The sequence below is a fragment of the Phocoena phocoena genome, chromosome 8 (assembly GCF_963924675.1).
Source record: "Phocoena phocoena chromosome 8, mPhoPho1.1, whole genome shotgun sequence".
Classification (NCBI taxonomy): Eukaryota; Metazoa; Chordata; class Mammalia; order Artiodactyla; family Phocoenidae; genus Phocoena; species Phocoena phocoena.
The window spans coordinates 105,635,680-105,662,734 of record NC_089226.1 but is presented as its reverse complement, the minus strand read 5'-3'; the positions used below and the strand labels follow the sequence as shown (position 1 = coordinate 105,662,734).

At 57.0% G+C, this 27,055-nt stretch overlaps 1 protein-coding gene across 1 annotated transcript in view; it reads right to left on the bottom strand.

Annotated features, from left to right (window-relative positions):
• Window positions 1-285: 285 nt before the first annotated feature.
• IGHMBP2 (immunoglobulin mu DNA binding protein 2) overlaps window positions 286-27,055 on the bottom strand; it is a 31,902-nt gene continuing 5,132 nt past the window's right edge. The window contains exons 4-22 of the mRNA XM_065882478.1: window positions 26,878-26,975; window positions 24,977-25,140; window positions 23,290-23,490; window positions 21,815-21,962; window positions 17,280-17,454; window positions 14,392-14,574; window positions 13,995-14,113; window positions 13,367-13,461; window positions 12,293-12,416; window positions 10,781-11,611; window positions 9,164-9,336; window positions 7,577-7,770; window positions 7,122-7,269; window positions 6,821-6,952; window positions 6,008-6,125; window positions 4,967-5,132; window positions 4,424-4,496; window positions 4,052-4,178; window positions 286-500 (exon numbers count right to left, since the gene is read on the bottom strand). Of these exons, the coding sequence (XP_065738550.1) occupies window positions 286-500; window positions 4,052-4,178; window positions 4,424-4,496; window positions 4,967-5,132; window positions 6,008-6,125; window positions 6,821-6,952; window positions 7,122-7,269; window positions 7,577-7,770; window positions 9,164-9,336; window positions 10,781-11,611; window positions 12,293-12,416; window positions 13,367-13,461; window positions 13,995-14,113; window positions 14,392-14,574; window positions 17,280-17,454; window positions 21,815-21,962; window positions 23,290-23,490; window positions 24,977-25,140; window positions 26,878-26,975 (3,484 nt within the window). The remainder of the gene's footprint in view (window positions 501-4,051; window positions 4,179-4,423; window positions 4,497-4,966; window positions 5,133-6,007; window positions 6,126-6,820; window positions 6,953-7,121; window positions 7,270-7,576; window positions 7,771-9,163; window positions 9,337-10,780; window positions 11,612-12,292; window positions 12,417-13,366; window positions 13,462-13,994; window positions 14,114-14,391; window positions 14,575-17,279; window positions 17,455-21,814; window positions 21,963-23,289; window positions 23,491-24,976; window positions 25,141-26,877; window positions 26,976-27,055) is intronic.

The following is a 27,055-nucleotide window of genomic DNA, read 5'->3' as shown; positions in this document are numbered from 1 at the left end:
AAAATAAGCAGCTACCAATCACCCTCAGTGCTGAGAGGACAGAAGGGCCGCGAGCTCAAAGGGCGGGCCCCGCAGCTCTCTGAGGAGTGGGTTCTGTGCAGCCTCTGAGGACAGGCGAGAGGCCGATTCTGGAAGAACCAAAGGCGGCTGCCCTGCTGGAGGGACACTGAGAGGGACAGGAAAATAGGGCCCAGGTCCCTTCTACCATCTCCCAGTCTCCCTCTGGAGCCGGCTGCTGGCAGAACAGGAGGACCAGGGTGTGGTCTGCTGAGCGTCAGCCCAGCATCACAGAGCAAAGCAGAGAAAGGGGGACTTGGAGGAGAAAGGTGCCGTGTAGCAGCCAGCGACCCCGCGGCGGACAGGAGGAGGCTGTGCCGGGATCCGGGGAGGCGGGCTGCAGGCGGGCGTCTGGCCCAGGGCGGCAGCGGTGCGATGGGAAGACACGGACAGATTCCGAGCGTCGTTTGAAGGCAGAGAACAGAGGACTTGCTGGCAGGTCGCTGTGGGGTATAAGAGAAAGGTGGACAGGATGAGCGTGAGAGTTCAGGGGTGCGCGACCTTAAAGACCCAGCTGCAGGTGTAGACGGCGTGTCAGTGTCCTGGGGCAGCTGCAACAAATGACCACAAACTGGGCGGCTTAAAACCACAGAAACTTGTTCACTCCTGGTTCTGGAGGCCGCAAGTCCAAAATCAAGGTGTCAGCGGGGCCACGCTCCCTCCCAAGGCCCCAGGGGAGGAGCCTGCTCGCTTCTCCCAGCTTCTGGGGCTCTAGGTGTTCCCAGGATTGGGGCCGCGTTCCTCCAATCTCTGCCTCTGTGGTCACGTGGCCTTCTCCTCTTCTTGTGTCTGTCCTCTCTGTCTCTTTTTTTTTTTTTTTGGCAGTACGTGGGCCTCTCACTGTTGTGGCCTCTCCCGTTGCGGAGCACAGGCTCCGGACGTGCAGGCTCAGTGGCCATGGCTCACGGGCCCAGCCGCTTCGTGGCACGTGGTATCTTCCCGGACCGGGGCACGATCCCGCGTCCCCCGCATCGGCAGGCGGACTCTCAACCACTGCGCCACCAGGGAAGCCCCTCTCTGTCTCTTATAAGGCCACCTGTTGTTGGCTTGAGGGCCCACGGGCCGCCAGGATGATCCCATCTTGAGATCCTTAATTACGTCTGCATAGACCAAAAAGTCTTATTCGTAGGTCCTGGGTAGTAGGATGAGGGCATATCTTTTGGGGGCCACCCTTCCGCCCACTGCCGAGGAGCCAGTCAGGTGCTCAAATTGGGACGTGTTGAGTTTGAGATACCTCTTAAATACCCAGGTGCAGATGGGAGCAGGCATTCATTTGGAGCTGGGGGAAGACAGCCGAGAAGACAGTCATCGGGGAGCCAGCAGCATATAATTGACCTTAAAGCCCCGAGTGGCTCAGGCCTCAGTCTCCCAGAAGCAGAGGGGGCATCCAGCACTCAGGTGTCCGGCTTATGGGGAGCGGCCACTCGAGGGAAGAGAGTGCGGAAGCAGGTGGGCTCGGGGGAAGCTGAGCGAAGAGGAGGTCTTAGCTGGAGACAGGCGTCGGCTGGGGCAAGGTGCTGGGGGACAGATCTCACCAGAGTCCTCCCGCCTTGAGCCAAGGGCCAGCGTCTTGAACCTCTGTGTCCTGCTGAGTTCTGTCCAAATACCTGAGCCCAGAACCCAGGAGTCTGATAAACGGTTGTTTTATACCAGAGTTTTGGGTAAATTGTTATGCGGCCATAGCAACGGGAACAGCCTTTTTTTCCCCCTCTGCTGAATGGAAAAGCCCCGGCCGGCATCTAGTTCGAGCGTGGCCCTGGCCTCACCCCACCTCGGAACTGGCCCTTTTTGCCCCCATCACCCCCAGGTAGAACACCCCCTGCTTCTTCCCAGACCAGGAGCCTAGCAGGCCCACTGCTTCCCCGCCTCTGACTGCCCTAGTTCTGTCTGCTTTCTGGAACACGGGGATGTTTATCTTTGGGTGGGGTGTGGCTTCATGTTTTTAAACCTCTTTTCCATTTTATTAGCACGGCTGGGGGTGGGGTCAGAGATGGGGGTGAGGGCCGTGCCCCGAAGCATAAACTTGCAATGTCATCTTGACCGGAAGCCTGAGTTCTACGCCTCCTGCCCTCAGTGATGGGGGCCCGGGGGACCCCCGTGGGGCCTGCCCCTCCCGTTGCCTCACCCGGGGAGAATAAAGAATGAGGTGGCACAACCCCTGTTCTCAGGCTTGCCGAGGCGGAGGGTCCCGCCTTGGCCTGGAGACGGCTGCCTCTGTGCTGTAGAAGAAAGACGCAAGTTTATCCCCAGCGGAGGCCCCGGATCTATGGCCTGCTGGTGTCTTCCCCGTACACATTCAGAGACAGGGCCAGCAGTCCGTACAGGGTTTGCTAGGGCTTGGCTGCGTGGATCTAAGTGCTGAAGCCAGCAGGGAGATCCACAAGCAAGGGTAACCTCTGTCCTCTCACTCCAGGAAAGGGTGTGAAAGACCGCAGGACGCTCCTGCATTCACGGCAGAGGATCAACCAGAAATTCCCTGCCCCGGCTCGGCTGTGTCATCCAGACCTGGGCACCCCATGCCCGCCCACAGCCTCTGTCTGTCCGGGGCCACTAGCAGCTTCCGTAGCAACTCTGGGCAAATTAGAAACTGGAAGCCCCCTCCCCCGCACCAGAAAAGGGACTTCCCTGGCGGTCCAGTGGTTAGGACTCTGCGCTTTCACCGCCGAGGGCCTGGGTTCAATCCCTGGTCGGGGAACTAAGATCCCCGCAAGCCACACGGCACAGACAAAAAAAAAAAATAGAAACTGAAAGCCCTTCCTCTGAGTGGCCACAGCCAGTTTCGCAAGACTTGATAGGCTGGGCACAGTTGGGTTTTGGCCCCAAATCACCCCCAAAAGCCTCTTCAGTCCACTCCCGAGAAAGGTGAGCAGGTCCAGCTCGGGGGCAGGACCCCTCTGACTGCTGAAGTTCTCCACATGGGGCTAAAGGCTAAAACGAGTGGCATTACTGTCTCAGAATGGTGTGGACACTGTGTTTAATAGGGAAGAGAGGGGCGTGAGAAGTCCTCTGCTGGGTTTCTGTTTCTCTGGGTCCTGGAATGTCTAACTCATTGCATTGAAAGAATCCAAGTATGGCTTCCCCCTAAGGAGGTTCGCTTCTGATTTGTGGCAGACCCCAAAACAGTGATTTCCAAGTGTTTCTGATCTTATACCCCCATCAACAACATATACAAAATTATACACCATGACCAAGTGGGATTTACCTCAGGAATTCAAGGTTGGTTTAACATTCAAAATTCAATTCATGTAGTCCACCATATTCGTAAAGGACAAATCCCACATGGCCATCCCCATAGGCACAGAAAAACCTGTGACAAAGTCCAAAACCTATCCGCGATGAAAAAAATAAAAACATTTAAAAAGCTAATAAAAATTCATAAATAAATAAACAAAAACTCTCAGCCAACTAAGGATGGAAGGGAACTTCCTCTCCTGATACCGCAAATGGGCGTTAGGGAACGTGGTGGAGGTGAAGGACGGCCCAACCCTACACGTTAACTGAAATTTCTTGCGTTGTACACTGGCAAGGGGTGGACTTTATGGTATGATACTCACACCTCAATAAACCTGTACAACAAAAGAACTCATCGGCAGCTGAGGGCAGGGGAGAGAGAGCTGAGTGATGGTTCCAGTAGAAAAGGGGGGAATCGTTGCTGAAACAGGAAGGCAGCCCAAAACAAAGAGCGAAGTCAGAGATCAAAATAATTCACAAACTGGACAACCCAAGCTGGCATAACTAAGAATCTGCCCACCTAGAGTGAGCCCAGGTCGGCTCACTCGCTCCACTTTTCCTCCGAGCAAAGAAGTTTCCAGACCAAATAAGGCTGCAGCTTTTGAAACGCTCCTGGCACAGAACACAGTTCCTTTTTAATACCAGGTTGTAACTCAGGCCTAAACCATTCCCAAAGCAGCTGGTGCCCATCAGCCCACTCTGATCGCCTGGTAACGCTCCAAACAAACCCAGGTAAACACAGGGCAGGGCAGGGCTGGCCCACCAGCAGGGGGTGAGGGTGCGCCCTGCCGCACGGAAGGAAGCCCGGGGTGCCAGCCCAGGTGCAGGGCTCGCCGCATCAGCAACATCGGCTGGCAGCAGACCAGCTCCTGGGGCTCCCGGCACCCTGGCTGAGTGCGGGAAACACCATTTGCTGAACCCAGACGAGGAGCCACATGTGCTGTCTTGTCATCTTCACGGCAGCGCTGCAACAAGATGACGAGGACAGCGGACACTTCCGGAGCACTGAAGCACTCTTTCAAGGGCCGTGTGAGTTTAAAGCTTTTCATCTTCTCAGCAACCCTGTGAGATGGGTCCTGTCACCTCCCCATTTTACAGACGAGGAAACTGAGGCCCAAGGCCATGCAGCCCGTACAAGGTAGATCTGGGCATGCACCCCAGGGCTGACATGCTCTGAAGCCGGGGCTCCATCCTGGGCCGTATCGCCCCTACCCCAAAAGAAGAAAACGGCAGGCCCCCTAGTTGGTGCCTCCACAGAGGCGAAGAAGCACGCCCACCCGGAAGGGACCCCAACGCCAGCTGCTCCTTCGGGAAGGGCTGCAGCCTGCAGGTGCCGGCAGCTCACGCTTCTTTGGCCTGGGACGTTTTCTCCTTTCTTGGGGCTACCCTGCCCAGGCTGAACTCTAGGACATATTTTTGAGCAACCAGCTACAAATATTTTCCTAACAAAGTCTCTCTGGGATGAGAAACGGAAAACTTTGGTGTTGTAACCATCAACTCATGACATTTTAACCATGGGTCAAAGCCGGCTTGAGTGGAGGGCAGTGGTGGAGGGGTGAAGGCTCCATGCGGGGCAGGGGTGTGAGGCAACCACAGCAAACCACACGGGGTACTGCCAAGAGCCCAGTAGCCCAGCCCAGGCCTTGCCAACACACACTGCCCACTGCCTGTTGCCCACTGCCATGCTGCAGACTTCTCGGCATAGCCGGAGAGGCGGCCCATTCCCGTCCCTGTGACAGAAGAAGCCACGTTCGGTAGAGCTGGCATCCACTCGCAGGGCCCCCCAACTCGGAAGGTCTCTCGCCACCCCCGCGCCAACTTCCCTCCTCTACTTCGAGCTCTTCCTGGCGGAATGGCCCAGGGGACGAAGGTACAGGGCCTGCCCTTTCCGGTACCCTGACTTGGCACCGCCTCTGTGCCGGGACTGGATAGACCCAATAAGATACACAGACGTGAGCACAACTGGGTCAGCGAAGATCCTTTTAGCTGCTAGCGACGGAAACCCAAGGCGGACGGAGACCCAAGGCTAGAAAAGGGGATTTATTAGTCCGGGACACTGAGAATGGGCTGGGGATCAGGTGCGGCTGGACCCAGGTGCTCGATGTGATCAGGTTATTCCCCCACACCCCGTTTAGGTGCTGCTTCTGTGCTGGCCTCCTTCTCTCCTACAGACAGGCTTCCTCTAGATGGCAGGAGGGGTGGCTGTGGGTCATCCCCGGTGGAAGAAGAACCAACACCTTTCTTTTAGCATCTGTCTGCGGACCCCAGGGTAGATCCCTGATGGGCCCTGTTAGGATTCTGGCCCATCCCTGAACCTGGCCCTCCTGTGGCTGTTAGGGTATGTTCTCTGATCCAGCTGAGGACCCAGAGCCTCCCTGTGGCAAGGGGATTGGGGCTTGTTACCACAGAGGCAGGGAGATTAGCACCCTCAGGAGGCAGAAAAGCTGCCACCGTACCGCTCAGCAACCATGAAACGATGCTTCAAACGCAGACACCTTGTGACCTTGTAGCCACGTCCACGTTTCCCACCAGCCTGGGCCCTCAAGGGCAGCGGGAGCTGCGGCTCTACACAAGGCAGTGCCCTCCGTGATGACATGAATCATCACCAGACAGTGTGTGGCACTTAAAGACACAATGCACCCGGGTCCCCACTCCTTCCTCTTCCTGAAAAATTCAGTCCTACAGCCACTTCATGGGAGCCAGTGAGGAAGGCACCCACGGAAAGGGCAGGAGGAGGGGCCGTGGTGCAGAGTGGGTGTCGGGCCTGGGCAGGGGTGGGGCGTCTCCACGAGAGGGGGCACGGGGAGGGCCGCCAGGCGGGGGGGCGGGGCCCAGCACTGGCAAACGCAGGGTGGTCAAGCGTGTGGGCCTGGCGGGAAGGACAGGCTCCATCAAGACGCTGGATAAATGGCAACTGGGGGGGGGCTCCTGAGGGAGACTGAGGCCAAAAACCCAGACACCCGAACACCAGTGGCTCTGAGGGCCCCGGGGATGGGAATGACGATGGGGGCGGGAGGGTGCAGTTGGCGACAGAGAAGGAGCCAGACCGATGCCCGGAGGCCCCGTGCAGGCCTGGCCTCTTCTCCAGCGGCAGCTCTAGGCAAAGCGCCGTCCTCAGTGCTGTCCTTCCTTCGAGCCGGACCCTGTGTTTTCCCCTCCAGTTCACAGTGCTACACCTGCCAACCTGAAACTTTCGTTCCAGTTGGTAGAAAATCAAGCAGAACAGATATGTTTTCTCCCCCTTGTCGTCTGTCCCCAGGACAAGAGCTGCCCGCGTGGCCGGCGCCCACCTCCTGCCTAAGGCCCCGAGTGTCCTGTGCTCACCGGTTCTCAACCACTTCGGAAAGTGACGCTTTGAGCAAAGAGGGGAAGAAGGACCATCGGAGACACATAACACACATGCTGTGGACCACGTGCACATATTTTTATTTGGTTTTTAAATCACTTATATCCCTTAGAAACACAAAAAACTCTGAGGATAGAAGAATACATCCACCTGGGGTTCTCTTCAACGAGGGACCCGGGAGGACACCTCCGGGGGCTCTGGGTCTGCAGGGGTCAGCAGCGCCGGCGCTCTGGGGCGGCTCTTTCCCGAGACCATCACCGGGAACAGCGCCGAGGACGGGCAGGCCTTCGTAAACCACACCCAGGCCTGAGCTAGGGCCTGCACAGCAGCAGAATGGTCAGGGCTGTCAGGTCAGGCTGGGCCCCCGCAGCCACGAGGGCACAGACGACGGCCTCGGTGGACTCACAGCCCCAGCGAGGGGCGAGTCGTGCACGGGGGCACGCAGGAGACGTGCCAGCTCCGAGACGCCACCTGGGCGCCCTCTCACCTGACGGGCTGAACACTGGCCAGCCCTGGACGGCAGGGACATCACTTTTATGGAGTTTGAGGCCCAGGCAGGGGTCCGAGGGAACAGAACCTTCCCGACGCCGGAAGCAGCAGCCCGTGATTCCGAGGGCGGGATCTCGGGGAATGGCCTGGGCCGGGAGTGAGGAAGGGGACGCAGCAGTCCAGGGCCTTCCCTACAACAGCCCTGAGAAGCGGCCACTGGCCCTAGCTGTGCCCCGCGGCCTCTCCACCGCGACCCACCACGTCAGAGCAGCTCACCGCCCCGTGCTCCCGCAGCCACCTCACCCGTCACCGGGGAGACGGCATGGGTCTGCCTGTAGCACTGTCGCCAGGAGCTGCCGCCAGGGACAGAAAGACGCCGGGGGCAGCCCCGCTCACCGGCAGCCACAGCTTCAGACGCAGAGGCGGCGCACGTGGTGGGGTTCCCGGCCTCACTTCCCCTTCTCCTTCCTCTTGCCCCTCCGCTGGCCGGTCAGCTGGTCCAGCTTCTTGTCCAGCCTCCTCTGCAGCTGGGCCCTCTTGGCAGGGTCCAGGGACCTGTCCTTGGTCCCGCTGCCGGCGTAGGGGACCCCTTCCCGGCTGATCCTCTGCCGCGCATGGGCGCGAGCCCTCTCCCCACAGCCGTGGGTCTGGGGGACACAAGAGGCAGTGCTGTGCTGGGGCGGAGGAAGAGGCCCCCAGTTCCGCCATCGCAGAGCTCGGGGGTCAGGAAGCCCCAGCACCGACCTCGGAGGGGCTCCCGGGGGTCGGGGGCGGGCAGGATCCACACCCTCACAGGGCTGGCAGCTAGAGCCCAAAACCCTTCCTGCAGCCCTGCCCAGACCCTCCTCCGAGCAGACCTCCCTGGCAGGGTGATGTCAATCTGCTTGGCGGTGACACACGCACAGGCCCACAGTTTTACGTGGGTCACACACACACGCACAGGCCCAGTCTGTATGTGGGTGACACACACACATGCATAGGCCCAGTTTGAAAGTGGGTCACACACACACACACGCACAGGCCCCCAGTCTGTATGTGGGTGACACACGCACAGGCCACAGTTTGTATGTGGGTGACACACCCACACGCACAGGCCCACAGTCTGTACGTGGGTGACACACGCACAGGCCCACAGTTTGTATGTGGGTGACACGCACACGCACAGGCCCACAGTCTGTACGTGGGTGACACACGCACAGGCCCACAGTTTGTATGTGGGTGACACACCCACACGCACAGGCCCACAGTCTGTACGTGGGTGACACACACACAGGCCCACAGTTTGTATGTGGGTGACACACCCACACACACAGGCCCACAGTCTGTACGTGGGTGACACACACACAGGCCCACAGTTTGTATGGGGGTGACACGCACACGCACACAGGCCCACAGTTTGTATGCAGGTTACACCCACACGCACAGGCCCACAGTCTGTACGTGGGTGACACACGCACAGGCCACAGTTTGTATGTGGGTGACACACCCACACGCACAGGCCCACAGTCTGTACGTGGGTGACACACACACACAGGCCCACAGTTTGTATGTGGGTGACACACCCACACACACAGGCCCACAGTCTGTACGTGGGTGACACACACACAGGCCCACAGTTTGTATGGGGGTGACACGCACACGCACACAGGCCCACAGTTTGTATGCAGGTTACACCCACACGCACAGGCCCACAGTCTGTACGTGGGTGACACACGCACAGGCCACAGTTTGTATGTGGGTGACACACCCACACGCACAGGCCCACAGTCTGTACGTGGGTGACACACACACACAGGCCCACAGTTTGTATGTGGGTGACACACCCACACGCACAGGCCCACAGTCTGTACGTGGGTGACACACGCACAGGCCCACAGTTTGTATGCAGGTTACACACACACGCACAGGTCCACAGTCTGTATGTGGGGCACACACACACACAGAGGCCCAGTCTATATGGGGTGCATACACCCAGGATCTGCGTCCTGGAGACAAAGCCCTGCCGCCCTCCCCACTGCCCGAGCCCGAGGGTCCACGTACCTCGGGCAGGTGGTGGCTGAGGCAGTAACGGCGGCTGCAGTGCTGACAGAGCTGGCCCAGGGTTACGACGCTGGCTGTGCACTTGGCGAGGCCGCAAGTGTTGTCAGCCTTGATGGCGGCCGAGACCAGGGCGTCAAAGTCCTCCCCGGCGGGCAGGTCTATGGCCATGGGTCCTAAGGGGAGAAAGGTGTCACCCGAACAGGCAAGGAGAAAGAAGTCGGACCGGAGCTCTCCCGCTGGGCCCACATCTGCCCCATCGGGCAGCCGCGCCCGGCCTCCTGCTTTCGGGGCCGCAGCGCGTGAGCAGACGCACCATCGAGCTGGGTCCCTCCCTGAACCGACGACCACTCACACCAGGCAGTGAAGGCATGAGTCTCCAGAAAGGGCTGGCCGTGCAGGGAGCAGGCCTGCACAAAGTTCATGTGAGAATGTTCCTTACCTCGTTAAGTATAAAAACCCCAAACTACCACGCCTCCAGGGTGATGGTCAGATGAACCCCTGCACGTTCACCGGCCAGGGCTAATGAAACCTTAACGTTCGTAACCACGTGTGTGAAAATCTTTTAAAGTTGTAGGAAAACGCTCAGAAGAGGAAGAGAGACACAATTATAATATGGTCGTAATTCTGTAATTACACCATAATTCTGGCTACTTGAAGAAGCGTTTCAAACCCCGAGCAGTGCCAGCAGCCGTGAAATGGGGTGATGTCTCCCCAGGGCGCTCGGTCCTCAAGTGGCCATGCCCCACACCTTCCTCTGGAAGGAAGCCCAGTTCCTCCAGTCATGCCTTCCTGGCCCCCGTCCTCCATGGCAGTTACATGTTCTCAGTGGGGTTTAAACAGGAGTGAAGCATCTCCTTCCCCCATCAGAGTGTCAGCTCCCACAGGGCGGAGGTGGCGTCCGTCTCGCTCACTAGCGCAAGGCTTGGCACACGGAGGTCGCTCACTAAATGCCATGGAGTGAGTCCAGACGGACCCTCAGGCGCAGGGAGCTGCCCTGAAAGCTGAGAATCATGCTTTTGCAGCTTTGCGCACAGGCATCAAGGACACGGGGAACGGGACCGCCTTCGCGGTCTTGCCAAGAGGGGAGCGGCTGTAACAGAGCTCACCTAGGCGTCTACAGAAAATCCAGACCCTGGACCTTCAATCTCAGTACGAGACGGGGGTGCAGAGTAAACAGGCCCCGGGCGCCCCAGCAGAGGGCCAGCACAGCCCGGGATGCGACAGCGGAGTGCGCGGCCCTGCCTGGGACCCCGCGAGTCCGTGGAAGGAGCACCGTTGCCGCAGCAGGGCGCTGCAGCTGCCCCTCCGTTCCCAGGGGCCCCAGGCCCACCCCGGCTGCTACTCCAGGCCCTTCACCTGCAGTAGAAGCTCTGAGGGCTCCCTACCTGCCGGGCCCTAGGCGAGGCCCCGGGCACACAAAGGACACTGTGACTAGCACGGCCCTCAGGGAACTCAGACCACACCAACTGAAACTGGGCAGAAAATGCAGGATTAGGGCAGGGGCACCACCGGGAAGGGGTCCTGATTCTTTCGAGGGTGGCAGGTGGGTCTGCAGTGGGGCAAACTCCCCAGTAGAGGGGACACCACGCCTGTGTTCTCGCGAGCCGACCAGCTTACCTTCTGCTTCTTTCTTCTTTTTCTTTTCTGGTAACTTCCGCGGCCCGGAGCCCGTGGCCCGCTGCTCCAGCTGGCTCCCCGCCCTCTGCAGTCTGTCCAGGTGCAGCACCTTCAGGTCCGGCTGGCCCTGGCTGCTCTGCTCCCCGATGGCGGGCTCTGTCTGCGCAGGGCTGGGGGGCTCTGGACACAGAGGGGCTTTGCTGCCAGGCCCTGCCGGGGTTGCTGGAGCCGCAGGGGCCGCTGGGACCCTCTTGCTCACGGTGATGAACCGTTCCTTCCCCTCCCCGGCACTTTCGTGCCTCAGCCCGTACTCTTCCGCGATCTGATGGACCCACATCCTGTCTTGCGAATCCAGCGAGGCAGGGAACTCCAGCTGCGTCTTCTCACTCGCTATGAACTCCGTTATCACAGCCCCGAATTGCTCTGCGCCACCTCTGCTCCTGGCCCCCTCCCGGCCACCTCCGTTCAGGCTGGGCTGAGGCTGGGCCTCGGAGGACAAAGGCGCCGTGCCCGGCTTCTTCCGACCCAGTGCGGCCCCCGTGGGCTGCCTGCTCCCGGGAGCCCTCCTGGCCGTCGCGGCAGAGCCGCGGGTCTTCGCGCCGGCCTGGCCAGGGCCCTGGGCACCCTCACGGGAGTAGTTTTCAGGGACGATGTCGTCGAGATACTCAAAGGCTGTGCGCACCTCCCCGTGCTCTGTGAAGTAGTCCACCAGCGTCTTCAGGAAGGCGTGGCTGCTGACGGTGTGGGAATCGCAGACCACGGCCACGTGCCGCCGGGCGCGGGTGACGGCCACATTGACGCGCCGGTTCTCGGCGAGGAAGCCAACCTCACCTGCACACGAACCGGGAGGGGGCGCAGGGAGCAGGGACTAAGGGCTAGGAAGGCAGGCCTCCCCCCATCAGCGACCGTCACCCGAGAAGGACCACGCGGCTCCGTCCACCCCCACAGCCAGGGGCCCCGTCACTCAGCACCCACCCCTCAGCCCCCAGCCACCGTCTAGGACGGTCCCACGGTCCCACCTGGAGTTTTGGCAGCTACCAGACTGCCGCTCATTCCCAAGTCGGTACAAAGTCCTCTCCCTAAGACCAGACCCAGGACACAGCCCAGGGCTGCAGCTGCGGTCGACACACAAGGGAAAGCGCCAGGGACATTCCAGTGTGTTCTTCCCCCGCCTCAGCTTATCCCCTCCTCTTATCTGTTGCCAACCTCGTACTGGAAACGACTCACAGAGCCCGTTAACTAACAACTGTTTCTGGGTACAGTTTTCTTACCAGATGGCACATCCACGCGCCCTGGCCGCAGAAGCCATGCCCTGAGGCTAAACTGGCCTGGAGGCCAGGAGACAAGCTCTGGGCTCTTGGGGCCCCCTCTGCAGCAGCGTCCCGGTGTCCCCAGCCACCCCACTCGGCTTGCGGGACCCTAGTTCCCCGAGCAGGGATCGACCCTGGGCCCTGGGCAGTGAAAGCGCCGAGGCCTAACCACTGGACCACCAGGGAAGTCCCGGCTCTGCACCTTTCCTGTTGGATCTGACGAAGGACAGGATCACAGCCTCCTTCTCTCGGCCCTGGAAGCCGTCGACAGACTTAATCTCGAGCTCCGGGTGTCTGTGCGTGAGGCTCTGTCTGAGCAGGTCCACCTGAAACACCAAGCGAGGCCACATATCACAGCCCAGGTCGGGCCGGCCTGGACGCGCTGCCGCTCAGCCCGGCGGAGGCCTGGCCCTGCAGAGCTGCCAGGCCCCAGGGAGGCCCCGCAGGAGCCTCGGGGAGAAGGCTTCCGAGCACCGCTCTTCCCACGGGCGTGCGCACGACAGACCAAGATAGCACACAAACGTGGCAGCTGTGACCCACACCCCAGCGCTGACATGCATGCCACCATCTCGCTTGGCTCAGACATCCCCACGTGTGACGCCTCCAAACCAGGATAGCAACTGATCAGCGGGCCTCAGAATGCTTTGAAGCAGGTACGTTTTTCCTACCAAAGCAGGCAGGCTTTGCTTCACGGAGCACAGGGGCACTGAGAGGGGAAACGGCAGAAAAGCCCAAGAGAAGGCAGCAGACGTCGGTTGTGTCTGCTGGTCCCGACCCACCGCCTTCTCCAGGCGACAGCCGCGCCCCCGACCTTCCTTCAGGCAGCCTCCGGGGCCGCGCCAGCCCCGTGGTGTCCCACGAGCCGGAAGGCCGACCCCGGGAGGGGCGAAGACCCCTCAACCCAGCGGCTCAGGGACGGGACAACCTGAGCCGGACCGATAAGACTCAAAGCTGAGACTCCCGTGGGAAATGCCATAAAGAGACAGGCAGCGCCCCCGGGACCACCTTGGAAGGACGACTTCGTGCTGAGGCTGCCTGGCCCCCGAGGGCAGGCCTGAAAACGCAGCCGACACAGCAAACCAGCGAGAGCCCAGGATGGGGCAGGGGATGGCATGGCAGGGGGGAAACACGGACAGGTGGACGGAGGCCGTTGCTGAGGTCATTTGAGCCCTGGATCCAGTCAGGATGTGGTCAGTTCCACCCTGGGGCTTTCATCCTCTGGCCCCTCTGGGGCGGCAAGTCGCCCCGACACACAGGAGACAGCGGAGCCCCACACCTGCAGGTTGTACGGCGTGATGATGGCGATGTCGCCGGCCTGGACACCGGCGTCCACCAGCGCCTGGACGTGCAGACTGACAAGGCGCACTTCACCTGGAGGGAAACGGACGACTCTTCAGCACGAGGCGGGGCGCACCTTGGACGCCTGTCACCAACGCGTTTTTTAAGCACTTTTCCGTCTGTGACGACAGGCTGGTCTCACACTGGGCCTGACTCCTGCAAGCCAACAACCTGGGGCAGAGGGGCCACCAGGCCCAGCAAACAGCGCACAGAACCCACAGCTGACGGGAGCCTCCTCTTAGTGGAAGAACGGCCGTGCGACCCATTGACTGGCAGCCCTGTGAGTGAGCCAGGGTCGCGTCCCAAGGCCGCGCCAGGCCACTCGGTTCTGAACAAGGACACAGGACGCGGCCTGGGCCCACCCGCTCCCTTGACTCGGGGACGCCCACCCGTCGAGAACTCGATCTCCCAGGGCATCTGGCACAGGACCGCCGCCCCAGGGAGCGCCACTCGCTCCGCCCCTCTCTGACGTGGGCTCCGCCCCTCTCTGACGCGGGCGGCTGAGAGGGGCTTCGATCTTTAAGGAGCAGCCCAGGGCCGTTTTGGGCCTCTGCAGGCAGGCTCACCAGGGTTCCCTTTAGACTGCTCATCCTCGTCCTCCAGCTCAAACAGCCCGCAGCCGGCCGTGTCCAGCAGCAGCAGGGGGACGCCCGTCTCCTCCGTGGCAGCCACTCCCGGGAGATCCCTGCACACAGGTGAGACTGAATGCACGAGGCCCCGGCGACAGAGCGGCGCTGGGGTCCCAGGAACAGAAGCCCCGCTGCCCTTCTCCCCCAGCCGCCCCTCTCCCCCGACAGGACAACGGGCGGTGCAGAGAGCAAGGGACCTCAGACTGCAGGAGCCCAACCCAGCTCTCCAGGGCAAGATGCAGAAATCCAGTCTCAGAGGCGACTTTCACTCTCAGATCTTTGTGGAACGTGGTTCCGGTGACACAGGGGACGGGGGTGTAGCCGAGTCACTCACCGCAGGAGGTGCCCGGCCACGGAAGGGTGGGTCGTGAGCTGTCCATGGTACAGGGCCTCCGAGGCCCAGCGCGCGATGGCCTGGTGCATGCGGTACTGCACGCTCAGCATGCGTACCGACCTGGCGCCATGCCCTTCCGCCAGGCGCTCCATCAGGCTCAGTGACAGCCCCGCCAGTGCGGCCCTGCCCCAAGGAGAGGACAAGGAAGGAGGGCCTGAGTCCTGAGTCCAGCCTAAACCAGGGGCCGGGGAGGAAAGCAGTCCTCAAACCTCAGCACGCAACCCACGCCCCACTTCTGACCTAGAACTAAGGGTGCGGCCCCTCAGAGGTGCCCACATCCTAATCCTGGGACCTGCAAGCATGTGACCTCAGTGACAAAGGGGAGGAGCAGAGATGGGAGATGATCCCGGGTCATCCGGGAGGGCCCATGTCATCGCAAGGGCCTCCCAAGAGGGAGGCAGAAGGGTCAGCATCAGAGAAGGCGACGTGACAAGAGAGCCCTGAAGATGCTGCAGAGCCGGCTCTGAAGACGGAGGAGGGGTCACAGGTAAGGCAGGCAGGTGGCTCCAGAAGCTGGGAGAGGCAAACGCCCGGATTCTCCCCCCGGAGCCTCCAGAAGGAACCAGCCCCGCCCACACCTTGATCTCAAGCCGCAGAGACTGATTTTGGACCTCCAGAACTGTAAGATAATAAAGCCCCGTTGCTTGAGTTCGTGGTAATTTGTTACAGCAGCTGAAGGGAACTAACACAGACAAGTTTTTGAAAATTCCAACACACTCCGGCCGTAAGGAGTCCACTACTAACAACAGCAGTAGCTGACGGTTGCTGGGTGCTTCCCACGCACCAGGCACTGCTCTGGGCACTTTACACCGATTAACTCCTCATCCTCACACAACCTGAGCCGGTTACGGGTACGCTTCCCTTGTTCCACACGAGGAGAGTGAGACCAGCCCGAGGCCGCCCAGCCAGCGAGCCGCAGAGCCAGGACCAGGCCAGGCGGCCGGGCTCCAGAGCCTCCTCTCACCACGGAGGGAAAGTGCCCAGTGTAACCCAGGCGTCCGTCCTCCCTCCGTAACTGACCAGGCCTCTGCAGTTAATGCTGTTTAATAAAGGTACCGACCAAAAGCAGCGCCAAGGACAGGAGGGGTGAGGTGACTCCCAGCCCCAACCACAAACCCAGAACCACCCAGCACGACCCCACAGACAGACTTCCCCCCAAATCACCCTGCTTTCTCCACAGACACCAGACAGTGCCCCCTCCCCGAGCCCACACCGTCCACCCAGAGACCCGCTTCCCAGGACCCCCCGGGCCTCCTCCGGAACCAGCTGCTGAATCGACGCCCCCGAGGCCCCGCTTCTGGAGAGCGTCCGAGCCCCTCCCCACGCGCACGCCCGCTCCCACCAGGACGATCTTCCAAACCACGTTCCCCCGTCTCCCACTCTATTCACCCCATGCTCTGCGCCCTCACTCTGAAGCCCCCGGCCGGACGCCCCTTCCTGGGGGACCCTGACCTGCACACCCCTCAGCTCCAGGGTCGCCACTCCCCTCCTGCGAGCTCCACCGACGGCCTCCCTCGCACGGACTGGAGGAGACCCTCGTCTCCAACAGCAGCAGCAGGGAGAGGTCTGCTCGTCTCCTGATCTCGCGGGGGCCTCAGCCTCTGGGAGCCACCCCTGGACCTGGGCGTGGGAGCTGGCCCGGAAGAGGCCAGTTAGCTCAGGGACGCCAAGTGCCAGGCCTCGTCCCCAGGCCTCACAGGCCTCACACTGCCGCTGGGAAGTAAACGATGGACTGACACACCATCGCCAGGAGTGCCGAGTGCTGACAAAGCCAGGCGAGCGAGCCGTCAACGGGGATGACAGAGAAGTGAATGAAGGGCGGTCGGGACCCGACACCCGTGGAGGAGGGACGGAGGGGCCAGCGTGGCCGGAGCCCTGGGGGTCTGCGGACAGGGTGAAGAGGCCCGGTGGCGGCAGCAGGCCGCACCCAGGAAGCAGTCACACCACCAGGGACTGACTGCTGCGTCCCTACAGTGGCAGGAGTGCAGTCCCCTTAGCCACCCCTCGTGTCCTCAGCAGAAGGACGTGCCTGCAGATGAGGGCCAATGAGCCAGAGCCAGTCACACTCTCCCGGGACCCCTGCGCGAGCACGCACCCCCGCCTGCGCCCCATTAGAGGACGTCAACTCGACAGGCAGGGACCGAGCACACGCCCGGTTCTGGGGCCACAAGGATGGACACCACTCGACCCCCGACCTCAGGGAGCACACGTCTGACCGAGCTGCCGTCTGAACGAGCAAGTACGGGAGCCCACGGAGGACGGCACCCCGGCGGGATGAGAAACACCACTGCTCTCGGAGCTGCTGCCCGGGCGGCCTCACAGTGTGACCACCCAGCTCACGCCGGAGCCCGCACGCCCAGAGAAGGACCTGAGCTCAGGGCTCCCGCTCCCGCTCTGCTTCGCCCGGGGCACCTTTTACAGCCACCCCCGAGAGTGAAGCCTGGGAAAAGCCAGTGGCCTTGGCGCCAACCAACTCATAAATGACAGGTTTGCTAGCCGCTCTCTAGTGACCTGGGCTGGACGGCTGCCCCTCCCCTGCTGGCTGCGTCCCCTCTTCTGGGATCTGTGAGTCATACAGCTTGAGACCCTACTTCCTCTGTGCGGTGTAACTGAAACCGCGCCTCCGATCAGGGGGACCCCAGGCTTTTCCCTCCACCAAAGTGGGGGCTCAGATGCCCAGGGAGCCACCTGCCCACCGCACATCCTTAAGTCAGCACATCGGCCAGGCTTCCCAGCACCTCCAGGACCTCCGGCTGAGCCCGGGGCTTCTGGGCTGGGCTTCGAGGGATAGACACAGGGGTGGCAGCTGAGGGGCGGAGGGGCCTTACTTGTGAGAGAAGATGGTGGGGGGCAGCTGTCTGTGGTCTCCGGCCAGGACGCATTTCCTGGCCTTCAGCAGGGGGATCCAGCAGCTGGCCTCCAGGGCCTGGGCACACTCGTCAATGACCACCATGTCGAAGTGGCCGTCTGGCAGCAGCTTCAAGGGGCCGTCCGAAGAGGCACCTGGTCGAAATCAGAACCGTAAGCCTTTACAGGATGCACCGGCTGTGTCATCCTAGCTGCAGTCACCCCAAAAGAGCCACCAACAAGCCACTGTTTCATCATCTAGTCTTGTATTAAGGCTCGTGTAATATGATTGCACCTTGGAATAAAACCTGGGAAGGACGTTCCGGAGCTCACGGTTCCAGCCCACTCCACGTGTAAGTGTGAAGCAGTGCGCCCCTGGTCACGGCCACTCCAACGTTTCATTCACCAAAATCAATCACCGCTTTGGGGCTGGGACCCCAAATCCTTGGAAGGCTGTCTTAATTCTAAATGTAATTTCTGTATTGTTTTCTGAATTTAGTATTTACTTAATTCTCTTCTTAGGTGTCTTCCTGAACACACAGAAAATGAACTGCTGGGCGTTCACCCAGGGAAAAACCCCTACGTACCAGCAACACAGAACCACCGCACCAGTGCCTCCTCCATGGAACACAGAGCCGTACAGTGGGATGAGGTCCAGTGTGGGCGAGACCCGGGGCCCGCGCCCACGCTCACAAACAGCGGTGAGGCCTTGGGCAAGCCACCCGACCCCAGCGCCTCACCTACAAACAGACTGTTACACACACCACATACTAATTGAGCACGGATGTGTCAAATAACACATACTGGTTGCCCAAATACATATATAAAAATGTAGCACACGTGTTAAATAATACGTATCAAGTGCCTGCCACAAGATGAGAGGCTTTAACATACGCTACAAATGTGAGTTCTTGCCCTTTTCCCCTAGATTAATGACGCTACGATGTATATTATCTTATGATTAAGACCTACATCTCGATAACTTTCCTGAGCCCGACTTTTCAGAGACGGTTAGCGAGTCTGTCTGCAGAGAAGGCAGAATTTGGACGGGGCTTTGGATAGCTAAGAGCTGTGCCTGGATTATGGCTGTGATTTCACGTTGCAGAGGGAAGCGCTTCTAGGAATCTCATTCCAGTTCCCCAGTCTAACCAGGAGGGACCTAAAAGGCCACATGCTGACCTTGCACGGAGGGGCAGCTGTGATTTCCAGCGGGTGCTGCACTGAAGCCAGTCAGAGAAGAACGTGAGCAGAATCGGCTGGATAAGGGCCTCTGAAAACTCCCTCCACCACCAAAGCAACGAGAACACTGGCAGAACTGGCAGAACCGACTCTTTCAGAACTCCAGAAATCAATCAAAAGCTTACAGCAATCCAGGAGTGTCTGCTCCGAAAACTGACTAACTCTGGGCAAGCAGAGCGGGCTCTGTGGCATTCCTGGGCACAGGCGCCGCTCCCAGTTCTGTGCTGGCCCTGAAACCAATGGCCTGCATTCACAATGAAGAGCAGCGGCCTGCCCCACTGGGGACAGAACTCCTTCGAAGCCCTGCCCCCAGAGAACTGTCACTGTCAGACTTGCTGCTGGTTCCCCGGAAGGTCCCACTCGCAAGACTGTCTTTATTTGACCTGACTTGGAGCTCGCCCTGTGCAAACAGCCCCTCCCCAGGGGGTGTCAGTGGGAAACAACCAGAGGCCACTGTTGCACACGAGTGCTCTCGGAGGCTGAGGATAACAGCTGGCGCAAAGCAGGATGACCAGAAGCTTTGAAGGAAAACCTGGGGAGTGAGATGTCCGTGGGCTCTGAAAGCTCCGACACGTGGCCGAGAACCTAGAAGCCACACTCGTGTAAGGGCTATGTGCACACTCGGGAAAGACCAGAGGAGGCCCTACGCACTCACCTCTGGCTCACCTTGGGGCTCTGCGCCCACAGGAGGTGAGGGTGAGGGACGTCTGAGAATGACGTCCCGCCAAATAGAGACTATCGATAAAGACACAGAAATTATTAAAAAAAAAAAAAGTCTGCAGTTGAAAAGTACAATAAGTGTTATTCACTGGAAGGGCTAAACAGCAGATCTGAACAGGCAGAAGAATCAGGAAACAGGCCAACTGAACTACCCAGTCTGAGGAACAGAAAGAACAAAGAATGAATCCCATGACCAGCACCTTGAAGACCATCAAGTACACCAACGTGTGCATAATAGGAGCCCTAGAAGGAAAGGAGAGCAAGAAAGGGGCCAAGAGAATATTGGAAAAAATAATGGCTGAAAACGTCCCAAATCTGATGGAAAACAATGTACACGTCCAGGGGACTCAACAAATCCACGTGGTTAACCCGAAGGGAGCACACCGAGACTTTTACCACAGTCAAGCTGCCGAGAGACAAAGAAGGAACAGCAGGAGAGAAGCAACCTGTCACATACAAGGGATCCTCAGTAAGACTAACCCTGTGTTCTCAGCAGAAACCAGAGAGGCCGAGAGGCAGGGGGTGACACAGTCAAACAACTAAAAGGAAAAGGCTGCCAACCGAGAACTCTATCTCTAAAAACAGAGTCACTCGAAAACAGAGGAGAAAAAAGATAATCCCAGGTAGAGAAAAGCTGAGACCTGCCCTTCAAGAAATACTAAAGGGAGTCCTTCAGGGTGACATGAAGAACCCTAGACAGTAACTCAAATCCACACCAAGAAGCAAAGAGCACCAACAGAGGCAACTACATAGGTAAGTACAAAAGACAGTATGAGAGCATTTTTGTAATTCTGGTTTTGTCCTATCTGATTTAAAAGGCAACTGGGTGAAATAATAATTACAAAGTCAATCAGAACCCAGACTCCATTCTTTAGAGTAGCCCCCATGAGAGGTTGTGTCAGACAGACCCTAAGGCAACCCCCTCCTTGACCCTGGCCTCCCGGTATTCACACTCCGTGGAATACCCTCCCCTTAAGCGTGGGCCAGACCCGTGCCTTGCTTCTGGCCAAAGGAATATAGCAAAGATGATGGGGTGTCACGTCATGGTAACATTACAGAAGACTGTAACCCATCTTGCTACAAGACTCTCTCACTTGCTGGCTTTTAAGAACCAAGCGGCCACATTAGAAAGGCCTAAAGCAGCTAAGTGTGGTCTCCAGCTGAAGTGGCTATCTTCATACCAAAGTAGACTTCAAAAAAAGAACATACTAGGGATACAGAAGGTCATTTCATAATGATAAATTGGTTAATAAAGAAAACATGACATTTACGCCCCAAGTAAAAGAGCTACAAAGGCCACAGGGAAAACACTGACAGAACTCCAAGGAGAAATAAACGAATGCATAGTGACAGATGATTTCAACACCCCTCGCTCAGAGACAGGACACACAGACAGAAAATCAGGAAGATACAGACTTGAACGACAGTCATCAACCATCATGAAACACTGACAAAACCAGACAGCCCATTCTTTTCCAGTGTACGTGGAACATTCACAGAGACCACGTTCTGGACCATAAGATAAGTCTCAATGAAATGATTCAAGTCGTACATACTACGTCCTCTGTCCACATGGAATTAAATTAGAAATCAATGACAGGAAGCTATCTGGAAAACCTCCAAATATTTGGAAAGAAAATGACACACTTCTAAATCATCATGGGTCAAAAACAGAAATTAAAAGGGAAATGAGACAATATTTCACAATGAATGAAAATGAAAACCAATACATCTGAATTTATGGGATGCCGTGAAAACAGTACTTGGGGAAACATTTATAACACTAAATGCCTATAGTATAGAACACAACGGGTCTCAAATCAATACAAATCATTGACCTCCGCTTCCAGCTGAAGAAAACAGAAACTGAAGAGCAAACTAGACCCAAGTGAGCAGGAAGAGGGAAATAATAGGAACCAATGCCAAGATCAGTGAAACAGGAAACAGAAAAATAACATAGAAAACTGGTGACACCAAAAGCCAGTGCTCTGAGGTGATCAATAGATTAATAACCCTCCTGCCAGAAGATCAGGGAAAAAAGAGAGGATACAAATTACCAACATCAGGAACAAAAGAGGTGACTTTGTTACTGACGCTACAGACCTTTTTTAAATAAGGGGTTATTATGAACAACTTAATGTCTAGGGACTGCACAACTTAGATTAAATGGGCAAATTCCTTGAAAGACACAAGCTCACTCACGAAGAGACACCCTGAATATCCTATATCAATTAAAGAAGTTGAATTTGCAGTTAAAAACCTCCCTACAGGGAGTCCCCTTCCCTGGCAGTTCAGTGGTTAAGACTCGGCACTTCCACTGCCATGGTCCAGGTTCAGTCCCTGGTTGGGGAACTAAAATCCCACCAGCATGCAGTGTGGGCAAAAAAAAAAAGAAAAAACCTCCCTACAGAGAAAACTGCAGGCCCAGAAGGGCTGGAATTGGTGTGTTCTACCCAATTTTAAAGACAATTCTACCAAACTCTTCCAGAAAACCAAGGAAGAGGGCACACTCCCAGCCCTCTTCGAAGCCACACGGGGTGGAGGCCCGTCCCCTCACCTGTGTTTGTTGCGAGGACCACGTTGGCCGCCACCAGGCTCTCCAGCATGGCTGCTTCCTCCCTCTCCTTCAGCTCCTTCCTTAACACCTTGATTTCATTTCGAAAATTACTTTTCTCTCTTTTATTCCGGGTCTCTTTGCTTTTTGCCTGTAAAGAAAAGCAAAGAAAACATCATAATTCTGGCTCGACTTTGCACTTATTTTAGCTCCTTTTAATTCACCAAATGCTTTTACTTATCATCAATTGGTCCACTTATGTAAGTCCCTTCAAAGGCGCTAAAAAGTCAAAAGTCTTTCTTGAAGGAGCAACAGATCCACACAGGTGACATCCTGACTGGCCTTAGAGCCACTGTCACCTCCACAGGGAGAGGGAGGAAGCAGTGGTTAACCGGCACAGTGGTTAAGAATCCGCCTGCCAACGCTGGGGACACGGGTTCGAGTCCTGGTCCAGGAAGATCCCACGTGCTGCGGAGCAACTAAGCCTGTGCGCCACAACTACTGAGCCTACACTCTAGAGCCCACGTGCCACAACTACTGAGCCCGCGTGCCACAACTACTGAGCCCACGAGCCACAACTACTGAAGCCCGCACACCTAGAGCCCATGCTCTGCAACAAGAGAAGCCACCACAATGAGAAGCCCACGCACCGCAACGAAGAGCAGCCCCCGCTCGCCACAACTAGAGAAAGCCCGCGCACAGCAACAAAAACCCAACACAGCCAAAAATAAATAAATTTATTAAATAATTTATTGAAAAAGGAAAATGAAATCATCCACATGTGTGACGGCGCGAATCACATCACTGCAAATTCCTACAGCGCCTTTAACCTTGAGTAACATGCGTGTGTCCTGGTCTCTGCCCCTGGGGTTCCCACTATTCCACAGGTCCGTGGGGAAGGCTGAGTCTCTGCACCAGTCCCCGACACAAGGAGAGAAATGTGAGGCAGTGAGACAGGCTGGCGGTGAGCAAATACAGGGCAGGACACGCGATTAAGGGAACTGGGGGCGGACGTGTAAACTGGAGAACCAAAGAGCTCGAAAGTTCTGACCTGCACGAGAAAACTCCATCTCAGATTAACCTATCACCTACCTAGTTCTCTTTCACAAGGATTACACCATGTTTTATATTAATGGACTAGAAATTTAGGGAGGATGCATATTTTCTGAATTTTTATTTTCAGGCTGCTTTTTTTTTGCTGGTCGATATTATCCAGCCAACATGCCAGACATAGGGAATCCTTAAGAGGAATATTTTCTGCAAGACAACTGCTCCCCTCTTCATGAAACTATCTTGAAGACAGGTGAGTCTGTTCGGGGCTGAGCACAGGTCCCTACCAAAAATGGGCAGTCCCAACGTTCAAGGTAAGTACGTGAATCGGCAAAGGCCAGAGAAAAGCAAGAGGATGCAGTGCACTCCCGGCAGACTGCAGATCACGAAACCACACGCAGAGCGGACACCGGCTGAGAGCTACTCACCAAGACCTGGTCCATGTCCTTCCTGATGTCAGCCACAATCCGGGTGCCATCACCCCGCGCCAAGACCGCGTCCAGGGAATGTTGCTGGACAGACTCCAGGAGCCGTGCGGGGTGCCCGAGGCGCAGGAGCCTCTGCTTCCACTGGGCCAGCTGCTCGACCAGGTTGTCCACGGCGATGTTAGAAGGGGCACAGCACAGAACCTGGGGAAGCACAGCGTAAACTCGGGCTGGGTGACTTCTTTTTTAACGAAATCACTTAAGTTTCTATTAAGCAAATGGAAAGTCCGAAAGTTAAAGAGAGGAGGGTGGAACGTGCGCACCCAGTAACGTTACGGTGTAAACGTCCGGCTGTAAGGACGGATGCAGACAGTCTGCAGGACATGAGTTACTGCATGAGAAACTGACACAACATCTGGATACTAGATCTCGGGTCTTAAGAACCCGTTAGGCTCCAAAGGACCAGAAAGGATGCCCGGCAACTGGAAGGAAAGGCCTCAAAGTGCCCTGAGATAATCAGGGCTGGAACACCCGTCTCATCACCCATCAAGTCACTTTATCATCTGACAAAGCGGAATGGGGAAAAACCTTTCTGAACAGGCTCAATCTTGCTTCCAGAACCGCAGTCTGGCTCTTAGGAGGGGGTAGAGCGGGAAGGGGAGGCAGAGAGGAGAGTCCCCACCCCATCTAGGAGGCCAAAGGCGGTTTGCACCAAAGCATGAACACAGGTGTCTCCTGTTTCACTGTTTCCTGAAACAGAGGCACCCAATTAAACCATCAAATCTGCTCCCTGCCAGTAAGTCATCTTTCACCAGCTTTTCTTGGTAAACATCTTGCCAAGACAGTCATTTGCAGGAGACCATTGGACGTGGCCTTGTAGCCAACATGGATCTCCCTGCAGGAGCAGGGGCTCTGGGGAGAGTGTCGCCAGAGTCTGAGTCCTGGCTCTGCCACCCACTGTGGAGGGACGGGGCCCGAGATCATGGAGTCCCCGCACCTGGGGCTTCTGTGAGGATTAAAGGGGCGAACACTGGATAGACTGAGAAACGTGCCTCGTTCGTAAGACGCACCCAGGAAATGTCAACCTACAAATGTGGACCATATTGCTCTAATTCTTATCCTTATCCAACGTTTACAACCCAGAAAGGTTTTCTAAAAAGCTTTCCATGTGCTCAGAATCCACGATGACTCGTGTTGGTACAGATGAGGATGAAAGATCCTTTCTCAACCATTAAAAATCTAAGTGAACAACAATACACGATATCACATTCCACATCTCGGAAACGGTAACCTGCACTCTGCACAACTCACCAGACCACCTGATCAACCAAAACACTTCTGTCTCCGGGAACTGGCTGCACGGTCTCCTCCTGAACGGCACAGACAGTCCCTGGTCACCTGCACGCCCGGCATGCCCAGCAGGGGTCTGAGCACAGAGCGTGGGTGCTGAGCAGACGCGGCTCCTAGACTGTGGCCTGGCCGACAGTAACCCAGACCTCACCACCCCAGACCAACAGTCCCAAGCGCTGTCAGAGACTGAAAAGGGCCCAGCCCAGTGCTCAGTCAGTAAACACTCAGGAACATTGCCGACCGAGTCCCCCAGAGCCCAGGCTGGGGCCCTGCTGGGCACCTGCGAGCGTGGCAGACCGGAGTGAGGGGTGACGGCGGGGACACGGTGCCCACTGCCCACCTTTGAGCCCTGTTTCACAGCTTGGAGAATGATTTCAACCACAGTGGTGGTCTTCCCGGTGCCAGGAGGCCCATGGATGATGGCGAGTTCCTTCTGGGACAGCGCGAACCAGACCGCTTCCTGCTGGGAGGCGTCCAGAGTGGCGTTGTAGAAAGTAAGGGAGGCTGCGGAACAAGCGACAGTGAGGACCCAGCTCCCAGTCACCCAGCGCTCCCCGCCCCTGACCCCGCGTGTGCCGACAGAAATACGGGCTGTAACGGGGAGAAAGCCGGCCCTCCCCAGGGGTTGGCCAGTCAACACAAAATCAACCTGCTGTTTTCCTGGACCAGGAATCTGCAGACTGTGGCCCGCAGGCCAAGCCCAGCCGGCCGCCTGCTCGGTGAGGCAGGTGTCCCGGGACACTGTCCCCAGCAGCCCGCCGCCGCACCGGCCGGCACAGCCTACAATGTTTACCATCTGTCCCTTTATTGAAAAAGTCTGCCAACTCATGCTCCAGAATAACAGCTTCTTGTAAAGTAAATGTTTCTGGGAACAGATTCATTTCTACCATGGTGGCCCTTTTTAAGCGCCCGTAAAACGATGAAAACAAACAAGAATTATGAGCAGATCCAGGACCACGTTTCTGTTCTGAATCTTCCATGGCCGATTCTAATGACCTGCTTCGTAAGCTCCGTGCTCTGAGAGCAGGTGCCGCTGCATCCAGCCTCGCGCCTGCAGCCTCCGCCCCGCGGTGCCCGCAGCAGAGAAGAGCGCACTGACCCCCACGGGCATAGGGCGCCGACCCGGAGGTTAAGACGGAAACAGACTCGGAGAGGGCAACGGAGCATCCGACCCAGAGCTCCTGCGTGTTCCCTTCTCCCCTGGACGCTGGCTACAAGCAGGGCACATCGTGTTCCTTGAAACACAGCAAAAACAAGGCTAGTTCCCTTCCCAGCTCATAGTAGCCTCTCGGTAAACAGTTGGCAGAAATAAAGTCTTATTGAAATGTGAGTGCTTTTGGAATCTGAGAAGGTACAAAGCAGCCCTGAGCTAAGAGCCAACACACCGCCAGGGTACGAGCACCAGCGTGACGGGAAAAGGGTGTGGGGCGGCCCTTGTGTGAGAATGACTGAAGCTATACTGTAAAAACCGGCCAAGTCCAACAGCTACAGGGTGGTTCAGTGACGGGCAGCTGCCTGGTGAGGTGATAAACTCCTCTCAAAATGAGCTTCTCCAAGACACTGAAGGAGATGAGAAATCGCACAGACCACCGTGAGAACAGTCGGGTGTGTGTGTGTGTGTGTGTGTGTGTGTGTGCATGGACACATGCGTGTGTCTGTATGTAAGTCAGACTGTTCTATGTGGAGGTGGAAAAACAACTAGAAGAATACGTATCAGTGAGGCTCACTGTAAGTGGCAGGTTTTCGAGTGATTTCTTTCCCTCGTTTATATGCTTCTTTATTTCCAAACGTTCTATGACTAATACACAGCACTCTTACAATTAGAAATAAACTGTCTTCAATTTAAAGGATACTGAGAAAATAATCAAATGCACTTAGAACTGAGACTTTTCAAACTATAAAAAAATGCGATCGAGCATGAGGCATGATCCGTCATCCTCTGTTCTCACGGGGCACTGGGCTAGAAGAAACACCTCGCATTTCAAAACAAAAATATTCAATATTTAGATATATTAGAAAGAACTTCATTTTAAAAAATGGAATGAACTACTTCTTTGACGCCGTGTACAGGAAAGAGACTTAGTTCTAGCAAGTCACACAAAGAAACTTATAAAAAGACACTAAGGTAGATTTCTTCTCACTGTACATTCTCAAACTCTTGCTAAAATGGCCCAGGGTCTCACTGTTCGAGATCCTGTCCACGGTGATTTCAACCAGAAAAGGAAAACCACAAGCTCTTACGTATCTCACTGGCAGGGCTGGGGTCTGATCCGCCGAAGAGGACCTCTGTGAGCGAGGCGGCGGGGCCAGAATGATACTTCTTTAGGGTAATCAGAGTTCTGCCAAAGGAGAAAATGAAAATTAGGAGCTTAGTGAAAACCAGCAATTAACCCAGCGCCCGAGGCTCCACGCGACGCTG